At 68.4% G+C, this 24,063-nt stretch overlaps 2 protein-coding genes across 2 annotated transcripts; one reads left to right on the top strand and one right to left on the bottom strand.

Annotated features, from left to right (window-relative positions):
• The first annotated feature begins 437 nt into the window (after positions 1 to 437).
• Positions 438 to 18,174, top strand: SLC22A18 (solute carrier family 22 member 18). Its single transcript, XM_042906185.1, has 11 exons — positions 438 to 684; positions 3,014 to 3,111; positions 3,319 to 3,534; positions 3,873 to 4,033; positions 4,395 to 4,527; positions 11,710 to 11,828; positions 12,505 to 12,612; positions 13,410 to 13,510; positions 15,646 to 15,747; positions 15,949 to 16,069; positions 17,939 to 18,174. The coding sequence occupies exons 1-11, from the start codon at positions 541 to 543 to the stop codon at positions 18,115 to 18,117; spliced, it is 1,482 nt and encodes a 493-aa protein (XP_042762119.1). The 5' UTR covers positions 438 to 540; the 3' UTR covers positions 18,118 to 18,174.
• Positions 18,175 to 20,068: 1,894 nt separating this feature from the next.
• PHLDA2 (pleckstrin homology like domain family A member 2) lies at positions 20,069 to 20,974 on the bottom strand. Its single transcript, XM_042906240.1, has 2 exons — positions 20,531 to 20,974; positions 20,069 to 20,341 (listed from the first exon to the last, which is right to left on the bottom strand). Exon 1 carries the CDS (start codon positions 20,938 to 20,940, stop codon positions 20,545 to 20,547), a length of 396 nt encoding a protein of 131 aa, XP_042762174.1. The 5' UTR covers positions 20,941 to 20,974; the 3' UTR covers positions 20,069 to 20,341; positions 20,531 to 20,544.
• Positions 20,975 to 24,063: the final 3,089 nt, after the last annotated feature.

Here is a 24,063-nt window from a genome sequence, read left to right as displayed (position 1 = left end):
CCCACCCTCCGGCCACCCCAGAAGCCCCCTTGGGCTGGGCAAAGGGTGTCAAACCTGCCTCTGGAAGCCGCCCCTGGTGGTGAGGGCTCCACCGTGGGCCTGAGGCGCCCCTCGCCCGACAACAGGGACCCAAAGACATCAGCCCCACACATGCAGGGGGCACCTACCTGAACTACAGTCAGCACCCATCTGGGCCTCTAAAATGGGCCCTCCCTCTTAAAATGGGGTGCTGGTGCCTTCCTGCATGGGGCACGTGGGTCCCCCAGCTTGACTCAGGCTAGGTTCCGGGGAGCTGTGTGCCCAGAGCCCCGGAGCTGGCTGGGGAGGCGCCTAAGGTCACACAGCAAGCGGCCGGAAGCCCTCCCCGGGGGTCCTGCAGCACTGGCCTCTCCCACAGGCCCTGTCCCAGAGGTGAGCACCGCCCGCCTCCCGCCCCGTGACTCAGCACCCTCGCCGGGCACCACAGGACTTTTGCCCCCTGCGCACCGTGCCGGCCTCCTGCCCCGATCCGTCCAGGCTCTCCCGCCGCACCTGCCCAGGATGCAGGGAGCCGGAGCCCCCAGGCGCCGGGGCCCCTACTCCAGGGAGATAGGCGCTCTGGGCCGTCCCGGGGTCATACTACTCACCTATGCGCTGGTGACCCTGGGGCTCACCTGCCTCTTCATGCGGTTTTCCATCATGCCGGTGAGTGCCCGCCCTCAGCAGCCTGGCCACCAGCACGGCCGCACTGTCCCCCTCGGCTTCCATCTGTGCAACAGCGGGGCCCCGGGGGTGGGGCCGGTGCCGCCCAAGCCACCCACCGCACGGAGCTGAACAGGTTGAGGGACCCGGGGACCGTGCTTCCCGGTCCGCCCGTGGGCACTTCCTGTGCCCTGGTGCACAGCCAGCCCTGCCCCGTGGCAGTGCCCCTTCCCCCGGCCGGCCTGGCTGCGGCCCCATTGCCCTATGGATCCACCCGCCGGGACACCTGCTCGGCTCCCGTCCTTCCTGTGCTCGGGCCTCCGCTCAGGCCTTCTCCGCAGCGAGCCTCCCCTCCCAACCCCCGCCCGGACCCTCCGTCCAGGGCCTGCTTGGCCAGCCTTCCTGCACGATGTCCGCACCCCACATCCTGCCGCATGTCTCCCCGACCAGGACCGAGAGGGCGGGGCTTGACGCATCACCTCCTCTGCTGCCCCCACCCCCCGGCCTGGAGCGCTGCCTGGAGCCGGCAGGCGGTTGGTTAAGCGCCATGGTCAGCACTCAGGGCCCGTCCGCCCACTCTTCATTGATCCCACCTTTCACCCTTGCTTATTCATTCAACAGACCCGTGTGGGGCTGGCCGGGCTCCCACGCTCTCAGGGCAGCAGCACCCGGGGGGACTCGAAACGTCCCAGCGCCCCTTCTCTGTCTGGTCTGGGTGGGGCCATGGCACAGCCACTAAAGCCCCCCAGGGGATTCCCGTGAGCGGACTTGTGCCTGGGGATCTGGCTGGGAGGGGGCCGCTGTGGGCATGGCAGGAGTCCCCAGCCAGGTGGCGAACCCTAACCCTGCCCCAAAGCCCATTTCACTTCTACCAGACGGCCCGGTCCAAGCCCTGACTCCCTTCCTTAGCGGCCAGGTGGCCGGGGCGGACGCCTTGAGGTCCCATCATGAAATGGGTCACACTGTCCCTCCCTGGAAGGGTTGGTGCAGGGAGCGACGAGAGAACAGTTAAAGGCACAGAGCAAGGGCGGCTCTCCGTGGATGTTGTATGTATCGTTCAACAAATGCCCATCGAGCACCTACTGTGTGCACCCTGTTCTCAGAACTTGGAATACAGCGGGCAGGGACTGAACCGTCCTTAGACTGTGCTGTGCGTAAGATCACGAGGCGTGCGGGGGGTGCTGGGGCTGCCCACAGACGTGTGGCGGCTTTGGGATCAGGAAGGCCTTCCCGAGAAGGCGGGCTTAAAGGAAACAAAGAGCAAGCCTGGCTAGTGCAAAGGCCCTGGGGCAGTAGTGAGAAGAGTGCAGCTAGAGAGGAGTGAGTGGAGGGGAGGAGGGAAGGCCAGAGAGAGAGGCTGCCAGGACTCCAGGAGGATGCTGGCCGCGGGGAAGGCCCCGCTGGCCTCAAGGTCTGCGAAGGGTGAGCCCAGGAGCTGCCGATGTATTGAACGTGGCCGTGCAACGGTTCATGATTTCGAGCCCCGCATCAGGCTCTGTGCTGACAGCGTGGAGCCTGCTGGGGATTCTCCGTCTCCCTCGCTCTCTGCCCCTCCCCCGCTTTCTCTCTCTCAAAAATAAATAAACATTTTTTTTAAAAAAAAGAATGTGGCTGTGCAAGAAAAGAGGGGTTCAGGGAAGACACCGGGGTTTGGACCTGAACCCTTGCCGGGGGTGGGGGGGTGTCAGCAAGGGAGCAGAGGGGCCGGTCCTGGGGGGAGGCCATGGGGAGTCCGTTCTGGATGTGCTGCATGCCAGATGCTTCTGGACATCGAGTGGAGAGCCGGGGGCAGTTCAGGAGAGAGGTCCCAGGACAGCAGCTGTCCTGGGGACCCAGCGAGGCTCCCTGGAGTGACAGGCGCAGAGCAGCAGGCAGGCTCGGGCAGGAGGGGGCGAGCGCCTCCAGGGCTCTGGAGAGACACTGGTCGCTGCCTTTACCTCCCCAGGTGGGCGTGGCTCCAGAGGGGCCGGGAGAGGCTGGAACCCACAGAGAGGAGGCCTGTGTCGTTCAGGGAAGATACTGCAGTCCACGGGGCAGCTTTGGGCGAACGAGGCTAAACCCGTGGGGGCTGGGGCCCCCCCCACCTGTTTGAGGTGCGCCCCGCAGAGGGGAAGGAGGGCCAGCCGCTGCCTGTTAGAGCCTGGCCCCAGAGGCCCCGTGGTCTCCTCGCTGTGGGAGACGCAGCCAAGTCCCAGGCCCCTCCCAGACCCACCGCAGACGGGTCAGAGCAGCTCCCTCCCGCCCAGCCCGGGGCCACCTCTCCCCCTCCTCACCCTCCGGGGACCCTGGATCCAGACCCTGACCCTTCCCATGGGCCCCCCTGTGTCTGCAGTACCTGACCCGGAGGCTGGGCCTGGACTCCGTCGCCTTTGGCCACCTGCAGACCACCTTTGGCGCGCTTCAGCTGCTGGGCGGGCCCGTGTTGGGCAGGTACCGTGGGGCAGGGAGTCTGGGGGCCCTCCCCGCAACGATGACCCGGGCCTGCCCCTCGGAGGTCAGGGGCTGGGTCGTGCCAGCCTCTCAGACCGACACTGGGCACAATAGTCCCTTTCATGCCGGGGACCCCTGCTCCCCGGGGCCCTGCCCGCCTCTTCCACGAATTCTGGTTTGTGGCCAAAGAGGGGATTGTCCCGGCAGGGCTGTCGTGGCTGGAAACGTCCAGCATTGCCGAGATGGGGGTCCCACCAGCGACGCCCCTGGACCCCCACACCTCCACCGGCCTCAGCGCTGCTGGGGCCCCGGGCTCAGGGACATGAGGGCAGACATCCTCCTCCCGCAAACCCTGGGGTGGAGATCCACGTGGCAGGCGTCAGATCTTCGGGGGAACTGTCCAGAAAAGGGGCTCCAGAGGCGGTAAAGTCGGACCGAGCAGGGCTCCCAAGGGTTTCACGGCCCTGCTCGGAGGCCGGGTGGAGACAGGGCAGGAGCCTGGAGACACTTTCTGCACAACACACACGCACCTTGCTCCCTTTGGAGCCCGCAAGGTGTTCTCAAAGGGAGCAGGAGGGCCCTGCTGGGCCAGACACCCCCAGGTCACCGAAAGCTGACCCACTGGAAGGATGGCGACACTGAGGCTCCGAGACGAGACCCCTGCGGCCTAGCTCCTCGGCAGCCCCAGGGGGCGGGCGTCAGGGGCAGAGGCGGCAGGACCTGCTTGGTATCTGTGAGCATCACAGGTTCGGTTCCCCCAGGTTCGCCGACCGGCGCGGGGCCCGCGCCGCGTTCACGCTCACCTTCCTGGCGTCCTCTGCCTTCTACCTGCTCCTGGCGGCCGCCTGCAGCCCGGCCCTGCCCGGCGTGGCCTTGCTCTACGCCACGCCCTTGCCTGTCGCGTTCATGCAGGGGATGCCAGGTAGGGCCAGGCAGGGGCCCGCTGGGGCTGCGGGAGGACTGCCGGTGGGGGTGGGGGCTGAGGTCACGACCTGAGGGAGGTGCGGGGGTGGGTCTCCTCTGGGTACCAGTCTAGGCCAGAGAGCAGGACCGAGGTGGGGGGGTGGGGGGGGGGGTTGACATGGGGACGTGGCCTGGGGGGCGGGCAGGTGGCTGAGGGTGGGGGGCGTGGCCTGTGCAGGTGCGGAGTAGGTCCTGGGGGGTGTGGACGAGGCGGCCTTGCGCGGGGCACCCTCAGGGTGCGGGGTGGGGCGCGGTCCGGGCCTAGGCCGCTCGGGGCTCCTCGAGGGGGCCGCACGGCTCAGTCCCCGCCCCGCACCCAGTCGCGCAGATGACTATCGCGGACCTGTCTGAGCCCCAGGAGCTGCCCGCGGCCCTGGGCCGCCTCGGCCTGTGTTTCGGGGTCGGCATGATCTTTGGCTCACTGCTCGGCGGGACCCTGAGCGCCACGTGCGGGTGAGTGGCCGAGGCTGGAACCAGGCTGGGGGGGGGGGGGGGCGGCGGGCCAGGAAGCGGGGTGCGGGTGCTGGTCGGGATGGCCGAGACTGGGTGGGCCCAGGCCGACCACCTCGCCGGGCCTCGGTTTCTCCGTCTGCACGTTGAACGTCTTGGGTCAGGTGTGGGACGGGCAGCAGGGACCCACGCGGTGGGCGGGGCTGGAGGGGGCGTGGCTAGTGAGCGGGCGGGGCCGGAGGGGGCGCGGCGAGCGGGTGGGCGGGGCTGGCAGGATGGACAGGCCAGGGAAGGGAGCCGACCCAAGCAGGTGGCGCGGCCCGTGCAGTCCCGCAGGGTGCGCGCCAGGGCAGCACGGAGGGCACCAGGAGGTCCCAGGCTAGGGGGACGCACGCGGCTGGCCCGGGTCACATGAAAACCAGGCCGGACCTGAAGAAATTGGACGGCAGGCCCTGGAGGCGGGGTCCCCGGATGACCAGTGGGCATCCTGCGATGGGGGTGCTGCGGGCAGGAGGACTCGAGGGCAGCCTGTGGGCGGTTCCGTAACTGCACAGAGCCGTCTGCAGCAGCAGTCCTTGGAGTGCTCCCCGGGAGAAGAGAGGAACCTTGAACCCGGGACACCGAGCCCTGGACAGGCCCTGCCAGGCGTGGGCGGGGAACCTCACTTCCGCTGCCCCACCCCCATTCCTCCTCCCTCTCCCCAGCAGCCCCAACACCCACTCAAAATCGGCTTCTTTCATAGGAGTGGACCTTGCTCCTTGCCTTCCTTCGACTCAAGTCTTTGCTTTTGGTCTGGAATGTGGGTGCCCAGCTGTGGATGGGAGGCCCTGTGCCAGCTGGGCACCCACCCGCGCCGGCCTTAGGGAGTTGCCCTGGGGCCCTATTCAGGACAGGAACCTTGCTGGTCTCTGAAGTCACACACACACACAGAGGAACACACACAGGCACCTCTGTGGACAGCCCTCCTTCTGATCTGGGATGAGCCTGTGCTGGCCCCTGGCCTCTGGGGGCATCGGTCTCCCCAGGCTCCCCCAGTGCCTCCAGACAGCCCCCAACAGTGGTAGATGCAGTGGGTGACGGCTGATCCGCAGGGACGGGGGAAGGGGAGGGTCCCGTGGCCGGCTCCACCAGCTCCCCACCCCAGGATTTTCATCAGAGTCTGGGGTGCAGATGTCTGTCTCCACGGAGCACCTCAGCCAGGAGGCTGCAGAGGGGGAAGGCAGAATTCCTTTCATCTGCTTCCTCACCGGGATTTATTGAGCAGCTACTAGGTGCCCTGGGATTCCAGGTTCTGGGATACCGTGGTGGCTAGGACAGGCCGGGTCCTCGGAGGAAATGAAAATGACACGTATTTCTAAAGTGGCAGGGTGAACTGCCTGGCGTGAGAAGTAATACAGCACGATCGGGGGCCAGACAGACGGGTGGTCACCAGGGTGTCACCTGCAGGAGGTGAGGGGGGCGGCAGGACGACCGGGGAGGCCGGTGTGGATGGAGTGGGGAGCAGGGAGGGCAGGGAGCAGAGGTGGGCAGGAGGCGGGGTCTGCCTCGGATTTGCTGATGGCTGGGATGTAGGTGTGAACTCAAGGCCACGCCTGGACTCTGGGGCCGGCCTTGGGGGAGCGGTGAACCCTGCTGAGATCTCCGTTGGGCTGAGTCTGGTGCCCGCTAGGCCCTCCAGGCAGCTATGGATCGGGCAGCTGAGTGAGGGGACCTATAGTGAGCAGAGCAGGGCTGTGTCCTCAGGTGGGTGGTTTTTAAGCCCCAGGAACGGGTTCGGGTTGAGCCCCAAGCCCCGAGCCCCAACCTGGCACGTCACATTAGAAGCGGGGGTCAAGGAGGGGGTACAGTGAGGGCAAGAAGGGAAGGAGATCCAGGAGAACATCCGGAAGCCGAGAGGTGTGCAGGTCAAGGAGGGGAGGACCCTTGACGCTCCGAGGGGCGGCAGCGACCATGGGTTCTGCCGGCACATGAGCCGCTGGGGGTGATGGGAGCCTCAGTCACTAGACCAGGAGCAAGAGGAGGAGAGCCTCTGTGCTCCCGGGGAGAAAAGGAAGAGGGTCGGGAGGGTGTACTGGGCAGGGGGGAGGGGGGACGTCAGGGCGTGAAGAGTGTGCGGGAGAGGGAGAGGCAGGGCCGGGAGGAGCCTCCCCGCCCCCACGCTGCCCCACCTACCTGGACTCAACAGCCAGGTGCCTGTTACCGTGGTCACCTTGACAGGTGCTCTCACCCGTGAAATGGGCCCACCCTCGCTTGCTGTGGGGCCTGCGACTGTGCCCGAGCCTAGGACCACCCCCCCAGCCCTCCCCCCACGCCCCCTCTTGTCCCCCCCAACCCCCCCCACGTCCCCTCTCGTCATCACCTTCCTTTTTTCCGTCCCAGCTGCTGACCCAGAAGACACAACTCACTGTCCTCTCCCCTGGGCCTCCCCCAAGATTGCCTGCGCCCCTGCCCTCATGTTCCGGAAATATCCATTCACTTCCCTGCCTTCTTTCATCCCAAGATTGAAGGTGTTTTATAACCCTATGCATCCTTTGGTGGGAAAACGGAGGCCCCGGAGACAGTGAGCCTCCCCATCCAAGGCTCGGGGGAGGCGGGCTCCCGGACCCCGAAGCCCCGTGGCGAGGGCCACATCCCGCCTTCCTTCCTTTTCCTCGGTGAAAACCGAGGCACGCTGTGAGGGCTCCCTGGCTGCCATCTTCCTGCCTCCCGTGCCCCGGTGACCCCTCCCCCAAAAGGCATCAGCCGTGTCCCCCCACCTCCGGGAGCAGGTGAGGGGAGAGGAAGTGCCCTTGGCAGCCTCCGCTTGTGGGGCGGGCACCGGTAGAACTGGTTTCGGCTCAGCCTGGAGCTCTCCTACCCAGGGCCCAGGCCCTGAGTCACTTAGCAGGTGGGGGCCGCTCGGTGACTCATGGCCCTGAGCCCAGCGCCTCACAGCCTGGGGAGGCCTCTATCACGCCCTTCCCACAAGTGCGCCCTGGGCCTCGGTGGTAGGCAGCACCAGCCTGCGGAGCCCAGCTGAGTCAGGTCCCGGCCGGGGGGGGGGGGGGGGGGGGTCCGGGGGTCCCCGTCGAACGTCGAGCCAGCCCCCAGGCCTGATGGCTGGAGTCAGCGCGGACAGGCTTCCCCCGCCGAGTGCGAGGCTTGGGCTCCGACGCTTGGGCTCCGTCCCCTGGAAGGGGTCGGGATTTGGACAGATGCCCCCGAGGGTAGCAACTCCTTTCGGCTCGGGGGGATTTGGGCCCGGCTGGGGGCTGGGTCAGGCAAACTTGACATGGTGCCAATGGTGTCACCGTCACTGGCGGCCCTCCTGGGCGCTAACGCGGGAGAGGGGCCCCGCTCTGGCCCCAGGGCGAGCTTTGCCCAGGGGGCGCTCGGCGACTCCGAGGGGATTTATTATACTCCTTATCTGCAGCCCTGAAGACTGGGGACTCGTCTCAGCCTTTGGTCTGGCCGGGGAACAGGAAGCCCTCATCCTGCTGACAGAGGGCTTCCGCCCGGGTGACACGGCCGCTTCCCCTGGAAGTTAATGAGTAAACACACTGGGACAGGAGTGACTCATGGGTCAGCCAGGCGGCCTGCCCCACTCGGTGCTCACGATGGCTCATCGAGGCCGTGCGGGGCCAGCCCGGTGTGCGGCCTCCCCACCGCAGGGGGACACAGAGACCTGACCGAGAGACCCTGGGTTTTCCGGGCAGCGGGAAGTACACACAGCACAGGGCCCACCTGGCCAAGAGCGAGCTCAGCTTAGACCCGAGAAGTGAGAGAGAAGGCAGCTACTGCAGGTGGGGCTGGGACAGACAGTGTTCCAGGCAGAGTGGGAGCCTGTGCAAAGGCCCTGGGGCAGGAAAAGGCCTGGGGCTTGTTCGGAGGTCTGTGTGGGTGGGACTGGAGGGATCAGGTGCTCTGGGGACACAGAGGGCTGCAAAGTGTTAGGCCAGACAAGGCTTTTAGGCCTTTTTTCTGGGACCCAGAAGCCAGAGGGAGGCTGAATCAGGAGTGGCCCCACAAAGACTTCCATTTTCAGACATTGTTCTTGCCACAATATCATGGGACGTGGATGGGGCAGGGCAGGGGCACTTCACCCCAAGCCCCAGGCTGGACGTCCAGTGACTCTCTGGAGACCCTCACAGCCAAGCGTCACATGAGGCTGGGCCCCAGCTGACCCCAGCCTGCCCTCCGGGTTGGATAGGAGAGGGGGGTGCCACCCGGGAGGCCCTGCGTCCCCTGGGCCAGGGGAGCCACAGAGCAGGAGGGAGGGTGGCCCGGGCTTCCCGAGTACTGTCACCCTGTGGCCAGTCCACATAGGGTGGGCCAGTGGCCCAGCCCACCGCCCTCCTGATTCTGTCGGCTTGGCAAACTCCAGGCCCTCGAGATAGAGGTGAGAGGTGGCGTTTGCAGCCTGCACCGTTTGACCAGCGTGGGCAACCAGCCGTGACGAACGGAGGCCGGTGGGCTGGGCTCCAGGACGGCCAGGCGGCCCCCGGGGACCCGTGCAGCCCGTGGGGGATGGGGACAGGGTGTCCCCGGGGAGGGTGGCCCTCATTTGCATCTGAGGCAAGGAAGTCACCCAGCAAGGTCGCCACCGGGAAGGGCAAAGGGACAAAAGACTGGTGCCCGGAGTCCTGCCCGGAGTCCTTTCCCGGCCTTCATCCCTCCAGCCTCCCGTCCGTCCAATGAGCCAACAACCACGGCTCGCAGACGCCCCTCGTGATCCTGCACAAAGGAAGCAGGAGGCCCCCAGCAAGGGAGCTGATTCTGCCTCGTGCTCAGGGGCGCACTGACCCGAAGGTCCCTGGGGAGGGGCGTCGAGTCTCGTCCGGGAGGGCAGAGCAGTGCCCGCCCGCCTACCCCGTGCGGGCACAAGGCCAGAAAGGGCTGAGAAGTCCCTCCACGCAGAGGCATGAGGTCTTTCTGGCATGGGGAGCTGGAAGGGGGCCTGTGGCGACACTCCCTCCCTCCCACGTCCCCTGGGAAGCTGTGGCCCCTCGACTCCCTCCGGGGCCCCCAGAGTCCTTGTGTTTCCTTCGGTTTACCAGCTAGCATGCCGGGCGGGGGGTGGGGGGGGGGGGTGAGAGCCCACAAGAAGGGGCCTGGCTCCTTGCCACCCAGCCCACACTTGTCACCAGCCTCCCAGAATAGCCACCTAAGTGGCCGCCTCTGCTCCCACGAATTTCCGGGGCATCTGGCAAAGAAAGCAGGCTCTGTCCCTGCCCCCCAGGCCCCGCGCAGTGACGTGCGGGTCCTGAAGAAAGGGCCCTTCTCTCTGGGGACAGCCACCGGGCCCGGGGTGTCCCTGCCCACGTCACAGATCAGTTCCTGCCAGCGGAGGAGGGGGCTTTGGTCCGTGCTGGCCTCGTCCCTCCCCGGGGCGTCAGTCCGTGGGAATTCCCGTTCATTTGGAAGCCTGGTGCCCACCATCCCCGGCAGTGGGAGTCGGCCGGGGGCCGTGACATGGGCCAGTGGGGGGGGGGGGTCCGCAGCACGTGCAGGCTGGACCAACTGTGTGCGCCTGGGCAGGTCTTGGCTGGGGACACGGGGCGGCCCCGCCCCCACGCCTCGCTGACCCCACGGGGAACAGGGCCTTTCCTGGCTGTGGTTGCCCACAGGAGCCCTGTGTGTGTGCACCCCTGTGTGTGCATGTGTACGTGTGTGTGCCTTGCTCGTCTGCGTGTGCACACGTGCAGCCGTGGGGGGCGGGGCGGGGGCACTCAGCTTGTGGCTGGCCTCGCTCGGAGATGCAGGGGACACCCACCCCCCTCTCGTCCCATGCTGTGCGGCCCTGAGCGGGAGCTCCGCTCAGCTAGGTGTCAGGGCTGCGTGCGGGTGAACGGCTCTCACCTGTTCCGCGGTCTTGGCTCGGGGTCCCGCCCAGGCTCAGTCGTCCTCAGGGCCAGGCACCGTGTGTCTGAAGGAGCGAGCCCCTCTCAGAGGACAGAGTGCCCCCTGGGGAGGACTGCCAGGGCGCACGGAGAAGGGCTCCTGCAGGGTGCATAGGAGCTCCCGCTGCCGCTGAGGAGAAGGGCTCTCTGGCCAGGCACCAGCCTGGAAGGGCCGAGCAGCCTGGCTCAGTAAGAGGCTCCCACGTGTTCCTCCCTCCGTCCCCCACCCCAGGAGGGGGCGGTTGGCCCGCAGGAGGAAACGGGGACGGTCACGAGGGCTGGCCCCAGGGCCAGCGTCGTCAGGTGACGTGGGGTCACCAGAGGGGTCAGGGCCTGAGTTTCCACCTGATGACCCACAGCCCGGAAGGGTGTTCTCGGAAGCTGAGGGCCCTCCCGAGTCCGGGTCCTCGGTGCGGGCGGGCAGGAGGGAGGGCATCCTGAGGGTGGTGCCCAAAGCCCCTCCCCCAGCCCGGAATGTCCCGCCCCCCAGGTCGAGGGGGAACAGGAGGGAAGGGAAGGAGGCGTGCCGGTCTCCACGACACAGAGGAGGCCGCGCGGGGTCCCATGGTCTTCGTGCAGGTAGAGCTGAGATGCAGACCCGAGCCCCGGCCCGCCCCTGCACCTCGGGGTCGCCGGCACCCCCTCCTGGCGCCCCGGCCCCAGTGCCGCCTGGCGTGTGTCTCCCCATCAGCCCCCAGGGACAGAGAAGCGTCACCTACAGGGACAGTCGAGCCGTCCCCCACCCCGGGAGGCCCGTCCAGTCCCCGCAGAAGGAGGCAGGGCCCTTCCTCTGGGAACCCGTTTGCTCCTCTGTCCAGGGCTGTGCAGGGAGATCCCCGTCCAGACACCGCCCGGGGCTGAGGCGCGGGCCCCCAGGTGTCCAACGCCCTTGCCCCGGCTGGGAGCAGCAGGTGCACACCACGCAGGCACCGGGTCGGCCCCTGGGGGTCTTCCCACCCCTCGACACCTCCTGGGAGAAGCCCCGCCCAGCCCGCCGGGGCTCACCTCCTGGGCTCGCGCTCGGGGACCGGGGCCCACGTGCTGTGGCTGCCAAAAGCCGCCGCTGCAGTGTGACCGTCGGACCCGGTGACGGCTTCGTCTGCCCCTTCATTCTGTCACCTAATGAATGCGCCCTGAGGGTCCCGTCCCCTCCCTCCAGGTCACAGGCCGTGGGGACATGGCTGGTGGGGTTTGAGCGGTTCTCAGCTGCTGAGACCTCATTGTGGCTGAAGGGGCCGGTAGGGGCCACGTGTGGTGCCCACAGCCTGGGACCCACGTCCTGTGTGACCACTACTGTCGCCCCCAGGATGCACTGCCCCGCGACTGTGGCTCTGGTGGCCAACCTCGTGGGAGCTGTCCTCAGCTTTACCTTTATCCCCGTTAGCACGAAAGGGGCCAGTGCCCACGACCGGGCGGTCCCCGCAGGTAAGCCCCGCCTGGGACGCCCCGCCAGGCCGGCCCCCTCAGGGACGCGGTACCTGGACGCCGGGCGGGTATGAGGCCTGAGCCCTCCGCCTCCCCAGCCAGCACCCCGGGCCTCCCTGCAGGGAGAGTCGCCCAAGGCCAAGATGCACGACAGTGGCTTCCTGTCTGCTGGGGGTGGGGGGGGCATCAGAGAGGCTGAGGCTGGAGGCAGGAGAGATGTAGGCGAGGCCCGGGGAGGACAGGAAGGACCACGGGGCAGGGTTAGCCAGGCTCCTGAGTCCCAAATCGCCAGGTGCCATGGTGCCCACGAGCCACTGCCTGGGTCACATGGGCTGGGGGAGCCAGGGCCAGGCCAGGTCGCCCGACAGCAGAGGCACTGTGTTTCCGGAGCGCCTCCCAGAATTCGGGGGCTCCAGGGTCAGTGGGGGCGGAGGGCTCAGCCCTAGGAGCGTGACGAGCTGCCCGGTGCCCCCAAAGGGGCCAGCGAAGGGGGGTGCCGGGGCCTGTGGGCTCCCGAGCCCACGAGCAGGTGCCACGGCCAGAGGGAGGAGTATCTGCTGAGAGCAGGTGCCGGCATGGGTACGGGGTGCTTTCCCGGACCCTGCAGCCCGGCCGAGACCAGATCAGGGAGCCGGAAATGGGCTGAGGCCTGCCCAGCCTCTCCGGGTCCCCCCAGGCGGACCCCAGGCCAACGTGTTTGACCTGAAGGCCATCACCCGCCTGCTGCTGCAGTCGGGGGTCCTGCCCGTGTTCCTCATCAAGGTGGCGTCCAGCCTCCCGTTCGGTGAGTCCCAGACCTGGTGCAGCTGAGAGCTCGGGGCCGTGGGGAGGGGGCCTGCGGTCAGGGCGTCCCCCTTCTCCGCCCTGTATCCTGGGCCGCACGCTTTCCCCTTCACACACGTCCTGGAGAAGGGGCGGCCCCCTGGTTCCCGCCGAGTGGAGGAGGGAGGGAGGGAGGAGGGGAAAGCGGTGCCCCATTCCCTGCAGCCCCGCAGGGCCCCCCTCACGCACAGTCCGAAGTGCCCTGTGCTTGGCAAGACCCCGGGGTCCGTCCGAGAGCAGGGGAGGCGGTGCGTCTGAGACGAACCCTCAGGGGTGCCCAGCACCCACCTCCAGCCCCCGTCCGGGGTCCTCTCCTTGGGGGCAGCGCAGAGAACAAATTAGCGAGGCTTCGTGCTGGTGCTCCAGGGCTAATCCCTCATCCTCAGGGGCTTCTTGCAAAACTGTGCTGCAAATCTCGGGGTCCGGGCAGCGGGGTTGGAGGCTGAGTCAGGGGACCGCCTGGCTGGGCCGGCGCCCGGAGACTCCGGTCCGACTTCGGTCGAAGGGGCCTTCGGGGGCCACCAGAGGGTCCGGGGTCAAATCCTCTCACACGGTCAGCCCCGGGCCCCCCACCTCCCGACCGCCTTCGCACAGGATGCCCCGGGCTCCCGCCCAGCCACGGGGTAGCTTCCGGCACCTTCCTGCGCACGGGCTACCTCGGTCCCTGGGGCCCCGCTTCCCGTGCCAGAGAGCCACCAAATCGCAGGCAAGGCCGCCAGGGCCCCACAGTCACCCGCCCTCCCTGAACCCCCCTCCCAGGGCTCTTCATGGTCATGTTCCCCATCGTCTCCATGGACTTCTTCCAGCTGGATGCCGCCCAGGCCGGCTACCTCTTGTCCTTCTTCGGGCTTCTCCAGATGGTGAGTGGGTGCCGGGCACGCGGGGCGCGTCTCAGACGCAACGGGCCTTGCAGGGCGCTGCCCTGAGCGCCTGCCATCGCTGTTCTGTACCGTTAGCTTCCGGCTGCCCTCCTGCCCCCGGGAGTGTGCCCTCCCCTCCCTGCCCGAGGCAGCCACCAAAGGGCCTGCGCCCGGTTTGCACACTCGTCTGCCCCGGAGAGGGGAGGGAGGGGGCTGGTACCCAGAGGAGGCCGGCGAGCCCCTGGCCTCCTGTCTGGAAGCATGCGAGGGTGCACGGTCCTCCGAGTGTGCGGCCGGGCGCCCCCCCAGCAGAAGGACAGGGCGGGAGAGAGCCAGTGGTAGGGCACGTGACAAGACGCGGGCAAGTTCCTCGGGCCCTTGGAGCCCCGGTCTCCTTGCCCATCAAGCGAGTGACCCTTGTGGGGTGGCTGGGCCGATGAGGTGAGCTAACACGGCCAAGCTCTTAGAAGAGGAGGAAGCCCCACCCAGGTGACGGTCACTCGGTCCTTGCGAGGCGCCCTGAGACGGGCAGCCGCCTTCCGGTGGTACGGGGCGGCCCGTCTCCCAGGCCCCAGCTCCTCCTGGGCATCTGCACCAGGGCCCGGGGCGCAGGGACAGGTGGCGACAGCCGGAGTGCGGGAGGGGCTATTCTGGGACCGTCTGAAGGGGAGGGAAGCGTGTGACATTCCCAGCTCCTCCTGGGCATCTGCTCCCCACGCCTCTGGGCCCAGGACGGGTCTCACCCCTGGTGCGAAAATGGCAGCCACAAGGGCGGGAAGGCCTCAGGGCTGCTGCCGCCCGGCCGGTGGGCCACAGACTGAAAACAATGATAATTCTCCAGAGCTGGGGGCCGCGGGTTCTAAATGGCCGCTCCAGCCCGCCGGGGCCCTGCCCTGGAGACTCCCAGACCCAGGAGACCAGGCCTGTACCTCTGCGAAAGCCAAGAGACCCCCTAAGACCCTCAGGGACAGACGCGGGTAGTTCCGGCCTGGCCCGGGGCAAGGTGCCCGATGGTGGCCCCGCCCGAGAAGGGCCTGGGGCTCCAGCACCCGGGCGACCCCCGGGGGCAGCTGAGGCCCCAGCTGCGTCTGGAACCTCTGCGGGCAGAGGGTGGGGTTTTGTGTCTACAGGGAGAGGCCTGAGGCCCCCTCTGCCAGTCACCTCCCAGCCCCCAGCCCCACGGGGTAGGGCCGGTCACCGAGGGTCTCAAGAGGCAGCCTGGGCGCCCCCACAGCTGGGCTCCCACCTGCTGCCTCCCTCCGCAAACCATTTCCTGCCCCACCCCGAAGCGTGTCAGCTGCAGCCTGACCCCAAGGGGACCACGGCATCCCCCTCCCCGTGGGGGGCGTTGGGGTGGGGGGCTGGGGGGAGTGGCAGCCCAGACGGTCCTGAGGGATGGCGTCACCACCCCAGCGGACTTGCAGACCCCTGTCTGTCGCAGGCCGTCCTGCGAGAGCCCCCACGTGGCCCTCACATCCACCCCAGGCACGGTGCCACCACAGTGGTGGGAAGCGTCCATCGTACAGGGCTGGGGGGAGACAGAGATAAGCCCCCGACTACCCTCATCTCATGTGCCAGGCGTGATGAGCTGTCAGAGGAGAATAAGGGTCCTCAGAAGGGCAGAGGTGCAATTTTAGATGGGACAGTCGGTTGGGGGGGTGGGGGGTCGGGAGAGGCAGCAAGTGCAAAGGCCCTGGGGTGGGGAGCACGCCAGCTGCTGAGTTGGCTGAGGCAGCAGACTGGGCTCGGAGGACATGTTGGGGGGTCCGCAGGGCCAGGAGGGACCTGGATTTACTCAGACTGAGGTGGGGGCTGTGGAGAGGGTCCACGCAGAGGAAGCCGTTGCCCTCCCCCGAAGCCGCCTGTGAGCAGTTAGTCGGCCTTCGCTTGATGAAAATGTGTTCATCGCGCTGGAAATTAAGGACACGGGACTCGTTTTGGAGATGACTGTCCGGGTGTATGGGTGCCGACGTGCGGTGCCCAGGCCACCCCGCCCCCCGAGGACCTGGCCGCTTCGGGACCTGCCCTTCTCCTCCGGCCGGGTGGCTGCTAGGGCTGGGAGGGGGTCCCCAGCTGTGGGGGGGGCCGCCCCCGGCCAGACCCCTCCCAGCCGGCCTCTCGCTCTGTCTCCCCAGGTCATTCAGGGCCTGGTCATCGGGCGGCTCAGCCGTCGCTTCTCGGAGAGGGCGCTGCTCCGGGCCAGCGTGCTGGGCTTCGTCCTGGTGGGACCGGCCATGGTGAGCACTTTCCTCGGGGCCGCACCCCACTGACAGCGGGGTCCCGGGCCCATCACCCCAGCCGTCTGCACATCCCAGGCTGCATGTGAGCCCCAGGGCCCCCTCCCCCCGGGGCCGGCTCTATGGGGCTCCGGGGATGGGCCCTTCCACCCCGGTCCTGCGTGGCGCCCCCAATCCCGTGGCCTCCCTGTCCCGTGCCAGGCACTGATGTCCGACGTCCTCCACTTCTGCCTCCTGATGCCTGGCCTGGTCTTCAGCCTGTGTGCCCTCAACGTGGTCACCGACAGCATGCTGACCAAGGCTGTGTCAGCCGCAGACACGGGTGAGCCAGTGAGGGGCAGGGGACCCCCGGGGCCTCCTCTCTGGGAAGCTCTCTGGGCAGTTTGGGATGGAGCAGCTCCCCCCCCTCCCCAGTTTCAGGCTGGGTCTGCCCAGACCCAGTGAGTACTGAGTGGGGTGGGTGGCCCGGGGTCCAAGTGGGGCGGGGGGGGCTGCAAGATGGCTCAGGTGAGAATTCTGGCCGCCACCAGGCTGGGCTGGGCCTGGGGGGTGGAAAGGGGGCTTCTCGGAGCTGCTGTCTGGCTGGGCTCTGAAGCAGGGGCAGGATTTCCCTATAAAAGAGGAAGGGGAAGATCGGAACATTCCAGGCCAGGACCCGGCTCGGCGAGGTGTGGAGGGGGTTGGAACTGAAAGGCTCCTGAAGAGGCCAGTTAGGAAGACAGCCCAGTGGGGCCAAGCGTGGTCAGCACAGGGGGCTGCCAGGCCGGGAGGCGGGGTCCCCCCTCCAGCACGGGGTGGGTCGGGGGTGCCCGTGCTCCCTGAGTGAGTGGGGGAAGGCACGCAGCCGGTTAAACCCAGAAAGCCCCCAGCTCCCCCCCCTCCCGTAGGACACGGGTGTCCCCAGACAGGGGACCCCCAGCCCTCACTCTGTGCCCAGCGTTCTTTCCAGAGGCCTACAAGCCTCCTGTCCAGACTCAGCTCCCCGCCCCTGCCCTGCCCCCGGGGGCAATGGTGCAGGTGGCCCCACGGGCTCCTGTGGCTGGTTGGGGTTGAAGAACTCCCCAGCAGGCTAGAGAGCCCACCCGACCGGCCACCCCTCGCTCCAGCTCTTGCCGCCTGTCTGCCAAGGGGGGAGGGGCAGGCTGAGCTCTAGAGGCCGAGATGGGAACCCGATGGCCCATGGTTGCAAGGTGGCATCTCAGGGCTGCCTCTGGTCCGGGGAGGCCAGGCAGGGCCCGGAGGGCTTCCTGGAGCGCTGGACCGGCCCCCAGGAGAGGCCAGGAGGACGCCGGGGAACGAAGCGTGGAGAGATGGGGGCAGGGCCCGGCAGGGAGGAGGGCGGGGCCGCACCTGAGGCCCCGCCCCTCGGCTCGGAGGGACAGGGAAGCTGGTTCCCAGCGCCAGCCTGGGAACCCGAGACCACAGAGGGGGCGGTAATCGCTCCCGGTGTCTGCAGGGCGTGTGGGCGATGGGAGAAGCCGCTCTTAAATTTCCCCCACGCCGGGCCCTGGGCCCAGGCGGGGCCGGACCAGGCCGCTCCCATGTCACCCGGCGGGCTCTCCGGCAACCCGAGCGGAGCGGGGCCCTGAGCCCCCGGAGCTGGGGACCCTCTGGGCGCACGTCTTGACAATACACGCACGCACACACGGGACACAGCTGCCCGGAGGGGCCTAGTGACAGGGGAGTCAGGTAGCCGGGGGCAGAGGCGGCCAGGTGAGCCCGGGGAGGACGTGGGTGCAGAGAGGCGGGCGGGCCGCCCCTCGAGGGCCCCCAGGACCCCGCCCCGGTCCTGCGGAGGGCATCCTCCAGTCGGTAGGAGGGTGGTGGAGGCTGTGGGGAGCCTGCCTTGCACCCCAGCCCCAGCCCTCACTCTGTGGCTCAGGAGGATCTCCCCCCAAGCCCGCCGTCCCCAGGTCAGGGAGGCTCTGTCCAGGCTCAACCGGCCTGAGAGGGCGGGGCCTGGCCCGTGACCTGTGGCTCCACTCCGGGGCTCCTCCTGGGCTTGGGAGCTTTCTGGGGCAGGGTGCAGGCACCCGTGTGGCCCCTGAGTGGCTGGGTGGTCCGAAAAGCGCAGTCTGGGTGGAGGGAGCTGGGGGACAAGGTTGGGGGCGGTGAACACGGGAGACCTGGGCTGCGTCCGGGAAGCGGGTGGCCAGGGCAGCCTGACTTGCCGCCCACCCCCACCCCTCAGGGACCATGCTGGGCCTCTGTGCCACCGTGCAGCCGTTGACTCAGACCCTGGGGCCCACCCTGGGCGGCCTCCTGTACCGCAGCTTTGGGGTCCCCGTCTTTGGCCACGTGCAGTTTGCCATCAACCTCCTTGTCCTCCTCGTGCTCTGGAGACAGCCTGTGCCCCGGAAGAAGGACTGAGTCCGGTGACCAGTGGCCCCAGGGCACAGACTGGCAATAAACTCTTCCAGCCTGAGTCCTGCAAATTCCCGTGGGTTAAACAGGGGACCTGGGGGTGAGCCATGGAGGGACGGAGGGTCAGATGCCGGAGAGCTTCCTGGAAGAGGGGGCATGCAGCCGGGCCCCAGGGCTCTGGAGAGAGCCTGATCACCCAAGTTGTCCTTGTGCAACAGGCCCTCCCCCGCCTGGAGTCCGTCCCACGAGGAGTCCGTCCCCAGCTAGGAGGCCCCCCTGTTGCCGCCCAGACAGCTCTGCTCAAACCCCCCGAGACTGGAGCTGTCCACCCGCCCCCAGTCCTCCACCGGCTTGGCCTCGGGGCCGAGCGCGCTGCCTGCTCGCTTGCCCTTGTCAGTCACCTCACGTGAATGGAAACAGGTTGTTTTCAAAGATGAGGAGTTTGAGGCTTACAGAGAGGCCCAGGGAAATGGCCCGCCAGCGGACCCAGGCCCGGGGAGCCCCCCCCTCCCCCTCCCCCCCCCTCAACCCAGCTGTAGGGAGGAAGGCACCGGGGCACAGGGGGGCCAGCGTGACCAGTGTGGACAGAACAATGCCAGTGGGGTCGGCAGGTGACCCTGAGACCATGGAGGCCACTCCCCACCTCCCCACGGGCTGCCTGTAAAAGAAGCTAGTTCACAACTCAGGACCCCCAACCCCAGAATTCCATGGTCCAACCAGCAGGGCCTCAGAGAGCAGAGGTCCGTCCACCCTCCGGCCCGAGAGCTCAGACCAGACCAGCTTGCCTGTGAACCTCACTGGGGATGGGGCAGTGGGGGGAGGGGGTCTCACCTTGACGTTCACCCTTTGTCCCAGTGAGGGTCTGGGCAGGTCTCCAGGGAGGGGCAGGACAGGGGTCCGTCGGGGGCCAGTGCAGTCCCCCACTGGCTCAGGGACTTCGTAAGGAGTGCTGTTCCGTTGGGGAGAAAATTCCTTGCAGGAAATGGTTTCCTTGGGCTTCGCAGCAAAGCGACAGCCCCTCCCCAGTCTGAGCCCTGGGACCCAGCCTGTGCGGAGGCCTGCGTGGCTCCCCCGGTCCCGTGTGAGGGTGTGAGGGACAGACATCAGGGCCCGATGTTTGGTCGTTCGCTCCCGACGCCGCTGCCTCCCCCACGTGGCATCGCCCTTCCAGCCAGAAGGGTCCCCGAAATGCAGGCCCCTCAGCGGCCAGAGATCAGGGTCGCCCTCCGCGCTCCGGCTTGGTCACTGCCAGTGCACCTTTCCTGGCGGGAACGTGCCTCGGGTGTCCTCCCATCAGGCAGTGCTGGACTCGCGGCAGCGGCCGGCCTGCCTTCCGGAGGACGGGGACCCGGCCGGACAGGGAGGGCTCGCCAGCTGCCAACCATCAGGAGTAGGAGGCCCCGGCCTCCCCCCACTTGCCCAGAGGCCCCGCCGCCTCCCCGCTCCAGCACCGTGGGTGCGGGCCAGCGGGGCCTGGTGGGGGCTGTGGGGAGCTGCCCGGGCCCCAGCAGGGCTGGGGTCAAGGGGAGCACAGGGGGCGCGCAGCCGGAGGGCTGAGGGCTCCCTAATGGGGGGCTGGGGGCACAGGTGGCATGTGGGCGGTGGGGGGCAGGTGGCGGTGGGGAGCAGGGGCAGCTCAGGTGCAGGGGGTGCCCTGACCTCAGGGGGGCAGTTTGGGAGTGACCTCCCTGAGCGAAACCAGGCCCCGTCCTTCCGGACACACGCCCAGGAGCAGAAGTCAGCCAGGGCCAAACCTCAGGGCACTTCCCAGCCTCTGGAGAGGCTGCTTGGCAAGGAGGGTGTGGACCCGGCCCGGCGGATGACACTACATTCATTCAAAGTGCCCTGGCTTCCCGGCCCTTCTGCCGCCAGGGTGGCGGCTCTCCCCACCCCCACTCCCACCCCCACCGAAAGGGCCGCCAACCCTCCCGCAGTAAGGTCACACGGCACCACAGCGGCTGGTAGAAAAGGGAACGGGTCAGGTGGTTTATTTGGAATGAACATACTGATGCAAACACTACATATGAAGACAGACGGTTCCACGACGAATAACCATCAAAATAAATACATAGATAGTCTGATAATTTAACGCGCCCGCTCAGCGGGCCGAGGCTCGGCGGCTCCGCACGGGAAGGTCCTTCTCTGTGGGACAGGGACATGGCTCTCGGCCTCTGTCCTCACTGTGGGCGGCGGGAGGGCGGCCCCCGACTCGTCGTCGAGTGAGTGGCTCCTGTAGGGGGGAAGGAGGAGGGTTAGGGAGCTGGCGGCCCGGCGTCCGGCCTGTGGGTCCCCCTTCCCCGCCCCCCCCCCGCCAGACCCCAGACGCGGGAGGAGCGAGCGACGGCCCCGGCCCGCGCGCCCCAGGGACCCCTCGACGGCGCGGCGCCCCCCCCCCCCCGGACGGCGTCCCCGCACTCACCGCGGCGGCGGCGCTCAGGGCGCGCGGGCCGGCCGGGACTCGGGGGGCGCGGCGGGCGCGGCGCGCTCCTGGCGGCTGCGGAAGTCCTGCAGGGCGCGGCGGTTCTGGAAGTCGATGAGCGCCAGCGTGATGGCCGCGTTCCAGCAGCTCTCGCCCGCGCAGCGGAAGTCGATCTCCTTGCGGTCGGTGGTGACGATGGTGAAGTAGACGTACTTGCCGGTGCGCTCCACGCAGTCCACCTTGAGGATGGAGTGGAAGCGCAGCTCCTTGGCGCGCGCGCCCGGCCCGGCGGGGAACAGGCGCAGGCGGTCGGGGGTGAGCACGCCGCGCTTCTTCTTCCACAGCTGGAACAGGCTGTCGCTGCGCTTCTCCAGCTCGCCCTCGCGCAGCACCTCGCCGGGCGTCCTCATGGCGGCGGCGGCGGCGCTGGCGATGCGCCCCGGCCGGCCCGGCGACGCTTTATGTCGGCCCCGCCTGCGCCCGGCCCCGCCCCCTCGGGCCCCGGCCCCGCCCCTCGGGCCCCGGCCCCGCCCCACCAGAGGCCGCGCCCCTGCCGTCCAAGATCGCCGGGGGCTGTCAGCTCGCCGGTGCCGACTGCCCGCGCCCCTCCCGTTCCCCCGCCGCCCCGGCCCCCCGGCCCCGTGGGGTGACTTGTGGTCTCGCCCCCCGCCCCGCCAACCCCGCCCCGGACGCCGGCCCCGCGGAGGAATGCGCTGCGGCCGGCCCTGCCCGCGGTGACTCACGGCCCGGAGCCCCGGGAAGCACCCGGGGACGGAGCCGGCCCAGGACGCCCACCCTCCCGGCGCTCCGGCGGCTAGGCCCGCCGCTCGAGGGCTCGCGGCGGACGCCCCCCGCGCCTTGGGGACCCCTCCTGGGGACACCGTCCGATGGCCCTGCCCGGCCGGCCGTGTCTCCCACCTGCCCCTCACCCCCCACCCTCCTGCGGGCCGCGCCTGGCGGGAACCTTCGCTCGCCCACCTGGGCCGGGCCTACCCGGAGAGCAGGTGCTCCGAGCCGGCTTTCTCTTCTGTGACATGGGGACAGTAACACTTTCGTTAGATTGGGGAACACGTGGCAAGTGCTGGAACAGCACCCCGAGGGGGCCTGTCCTCCTCCCTCGGTCCTCCTGGCGTCTGGGCAGAGGACTCCCATCGCCTGCACAGCCCCATGGGGCTCGGCCCTAGGCGCTGTGGGTGCTGGAGGGTCGGCCTGGAGAGGGGCGGCGGGGGCGGCTGAGTCATGGGTATTTCCTCCCTTCCTCTAAAGGGTTTACGGGAGCAGGAGTGACGGCTGCCCGCTCCCGGCTCCGCAGAAGGGGTCTCTGGGGGCGGGGACCGCTCCAGAGCACCCACCTTCCAGCGCCCCCCAGCCCCCCAACCCAGCTGTGGGGGTGGGGCGGGGCGGGGCGGGGGGGGGGGCGGAGACTGCGCACAGAACAGGGAAGGACGGAGCCCCCTGGGGGCGGTGACCAGCACTCCAGGCGGCACACCTGCGGGGCGGTACAAATGAAAACCAGGTTCCCAGGTTTCAAGCCAATGACAGTGGAGCAGGACCTTCTGGGTGCAGGTCTGTGAAGCTGCCCCCGCCCCCCACCCCCAGCTCTGTGGCCTTGGCAAGTCCCCTGAGCTCTCAGAGGGCGGCCCTTCAGGCTCACGACGAGGAACGAGGACACTGCCAGCTCACACGAGGGCTTGGGCCAGGCCTGTGCAAATGGCGTCAGGTGTCAGCTGCCCAGCGGTCCCCACCGGTGTGGCCGGGGGTGCGGAAGGGCAGGGCGAGTGAGAGGGAGTAGGTGAGGCCGGGTAAGGCCGCCTCCCGCCGGTCCAGCGCTCCTCTCTTTGGCCGCCACTGGCGGGGCCTCTCTGGGGAGCGTTGACGGGTCAGGGACCCCGGGGGGGGGGGGGGTGCTCTGACAGGTGTGCGTCAGACAGAGCTGGGAGGGCAGCTGGAGAGTCCTGGCTCCGACCTTGGCAGCGAGACCTGGGGCGGGACAGCCTGGGTGGGTGGGAATCAGGCTGGGGATTCCGGAGGGTTGGGGGTCGGGGGCCCGGCCCACCCAGGCATCTCCACCGCCAACAGCCCCTGGCCTGGGGCCTGAGACCCATACCCCCCAGACGCCCCGTGGGGAGACTGCCGGCCTCTGCTACCCTCCCCGCAGCATAAGCCTGGAGCCAGGAGGGGGCCCTGTGCCCCCCCCACCCCCAACAGGCCCATCTGGGGGAGCCGCTGGCGAAGGGGGCTGGGAGGGATGACGAGGGAGCAAAACACTGAGCCAGCACCCCCAAGGGAAGACCTTTCAGGGGGAGCCCGCTTTGGGCCATCGGACAGCCACCAGGACGGCTTCCCGCCGGGCACTGGGGACCCCGGTGTGGATTTGGGCTGCACCTCAGGGGCGCTGGGGCCTCCCCAGGCTTCTAGGCCGGGCGGGTGCCCGACTGCCGCAGGCTGGAGAGACGGGGCCCCAGCGCCCTCTATGTCCCTGATGGTCCCTCGACGAGGTGGGGGCTGTTGGGGTTGCTCTCTTGGATCCGCGGGGAACGGAGTGGGGGTCTCAGAGAAGTTAGGGACTCGGCTGAGGTCACACTGCCAGCCGGAGGGGTTCAAACCCAATCCCTCCTCCTGCGCCCCAAGGCCTGGGGGCAGGAAGCGGCCCCGCCCAAGTGAAGGGGGTGGGGCCGTGCTGGGCCTCGCCTCTGTCTGTGGCGTCAGACTGTGGGTCAGAGCCAAGTTTACTAATGTTTATCCAAGGGTCGCATCTGGGATTCACGCAGGGCCTGCCCTGGGGGGACACCCCCTTCTTCCCCCGGGGACAGACAGACTGGTCTCCAAACTTCCGGCCAAGGCCACTCGCTGTCCTGTCCAGCTGGGCCCAGACGGAATGAGGGCACCTCTCTGAAAGGCCCCTCGTGAGGTCATGCCCACAGCGGTGAGAGGCTGGGCCCGGACGCTCTTGCCCAACCAGCCCTGGGAACAGCAGCCTGTGAGGAAGCCGTGCGTCACAGATGGCCCATGTGCCTGGGGCTCGATACTACCCTCTTCCTGTGGGAGGCCGTGCTCAGGGACAGCCCGACATGGGGTTCCCTGCTTCCCCTGCCCGGGAGACCCTCTCCTCCGCTCCTCTGGCCTCCTCCAGGAAGCCCCCCTGGGTTGCCGGGAGGGGCATGCCCTCAGGACTGCTCCCACCAGCTTTGTGACTGCTGGGCCTTGGGGGTCCCACAGATGCTCCAGCGCGAACCTCAGGAGGGCGGGGAGGCCCACGCTGCCTGGAGTCACAGCACCAGAGGTCGCGGCCTGTGACTGACTCAGGCCTGCCCTGCATCCCTCTCCTTACTGCTCCAGCCTGGGAAAAGCGAGAGGCCCCAGGGCAGGAGGCTGGTTTCAGGCTTGCACCGCCAGCCTGGCTTCGGCCCCTTGGACCTGTGTCTCTCGTCCCCCGGTCTGGTCCTCTGAGCCCCTTGGCTGGAGTCTCACAGTTGGGGGGCCTGCCTCCTAAGACACGAAGGATCCAAAGAGAAAGGGCCCAGAATGCCTTT

Source organism: Panthera leo, chromosome D1, assembly GCF_018350215.1.
Source record: "Panthera leo isolate Ple1 chromosome D1, P.leo_Ple1_pat1.1, whole genome shotgun sequence".
Classification (NCBI taxonomy): Eukaryota; Metazoa; Chordata; class Mammalia; order Carnivora; family Felidae; genus Panthera; species Panthera leo.
The sequence above is the reverse complement of the archived record's forward strand: the minus strand, read 5'-3'. Positions and strand labels throughout refer to the sequence as shown.

Excerpts from the sequence above, each read along its gene's own strand:
- SLC22A18 (XM_042906185.1), top strand. The coding sequence starts at position 541 with ATGCAGGGAGCCGGAGCCCCCAGGCGCCGGGGCCCCTACTCCAGGGAG. Across the intron at positions 4,034-4,394 it reads GTTCATGCAGGGGATGCCAG|TCGCGCAGATGACTATCGCG; the intron begins GTAGGGCCAGGC and ends CCCCGCACCCAG. Across the intron at positions 13,511-15,645 it reads TCTTCGGGCTTCTCCAGATG|GTCATTCAGGGCCTGGTCAT; the intron begins GTGAGTGGGTGC and ends CTGTCTCCCCAG.
- PHLDA2 (XM_042906240.1), bottom strand. The coding sequence starts at position 20,940 with ATGAGGACGCCCGGCGAGGTGCTGCGCGAGGGCGAGCTGGAGAAGCGC.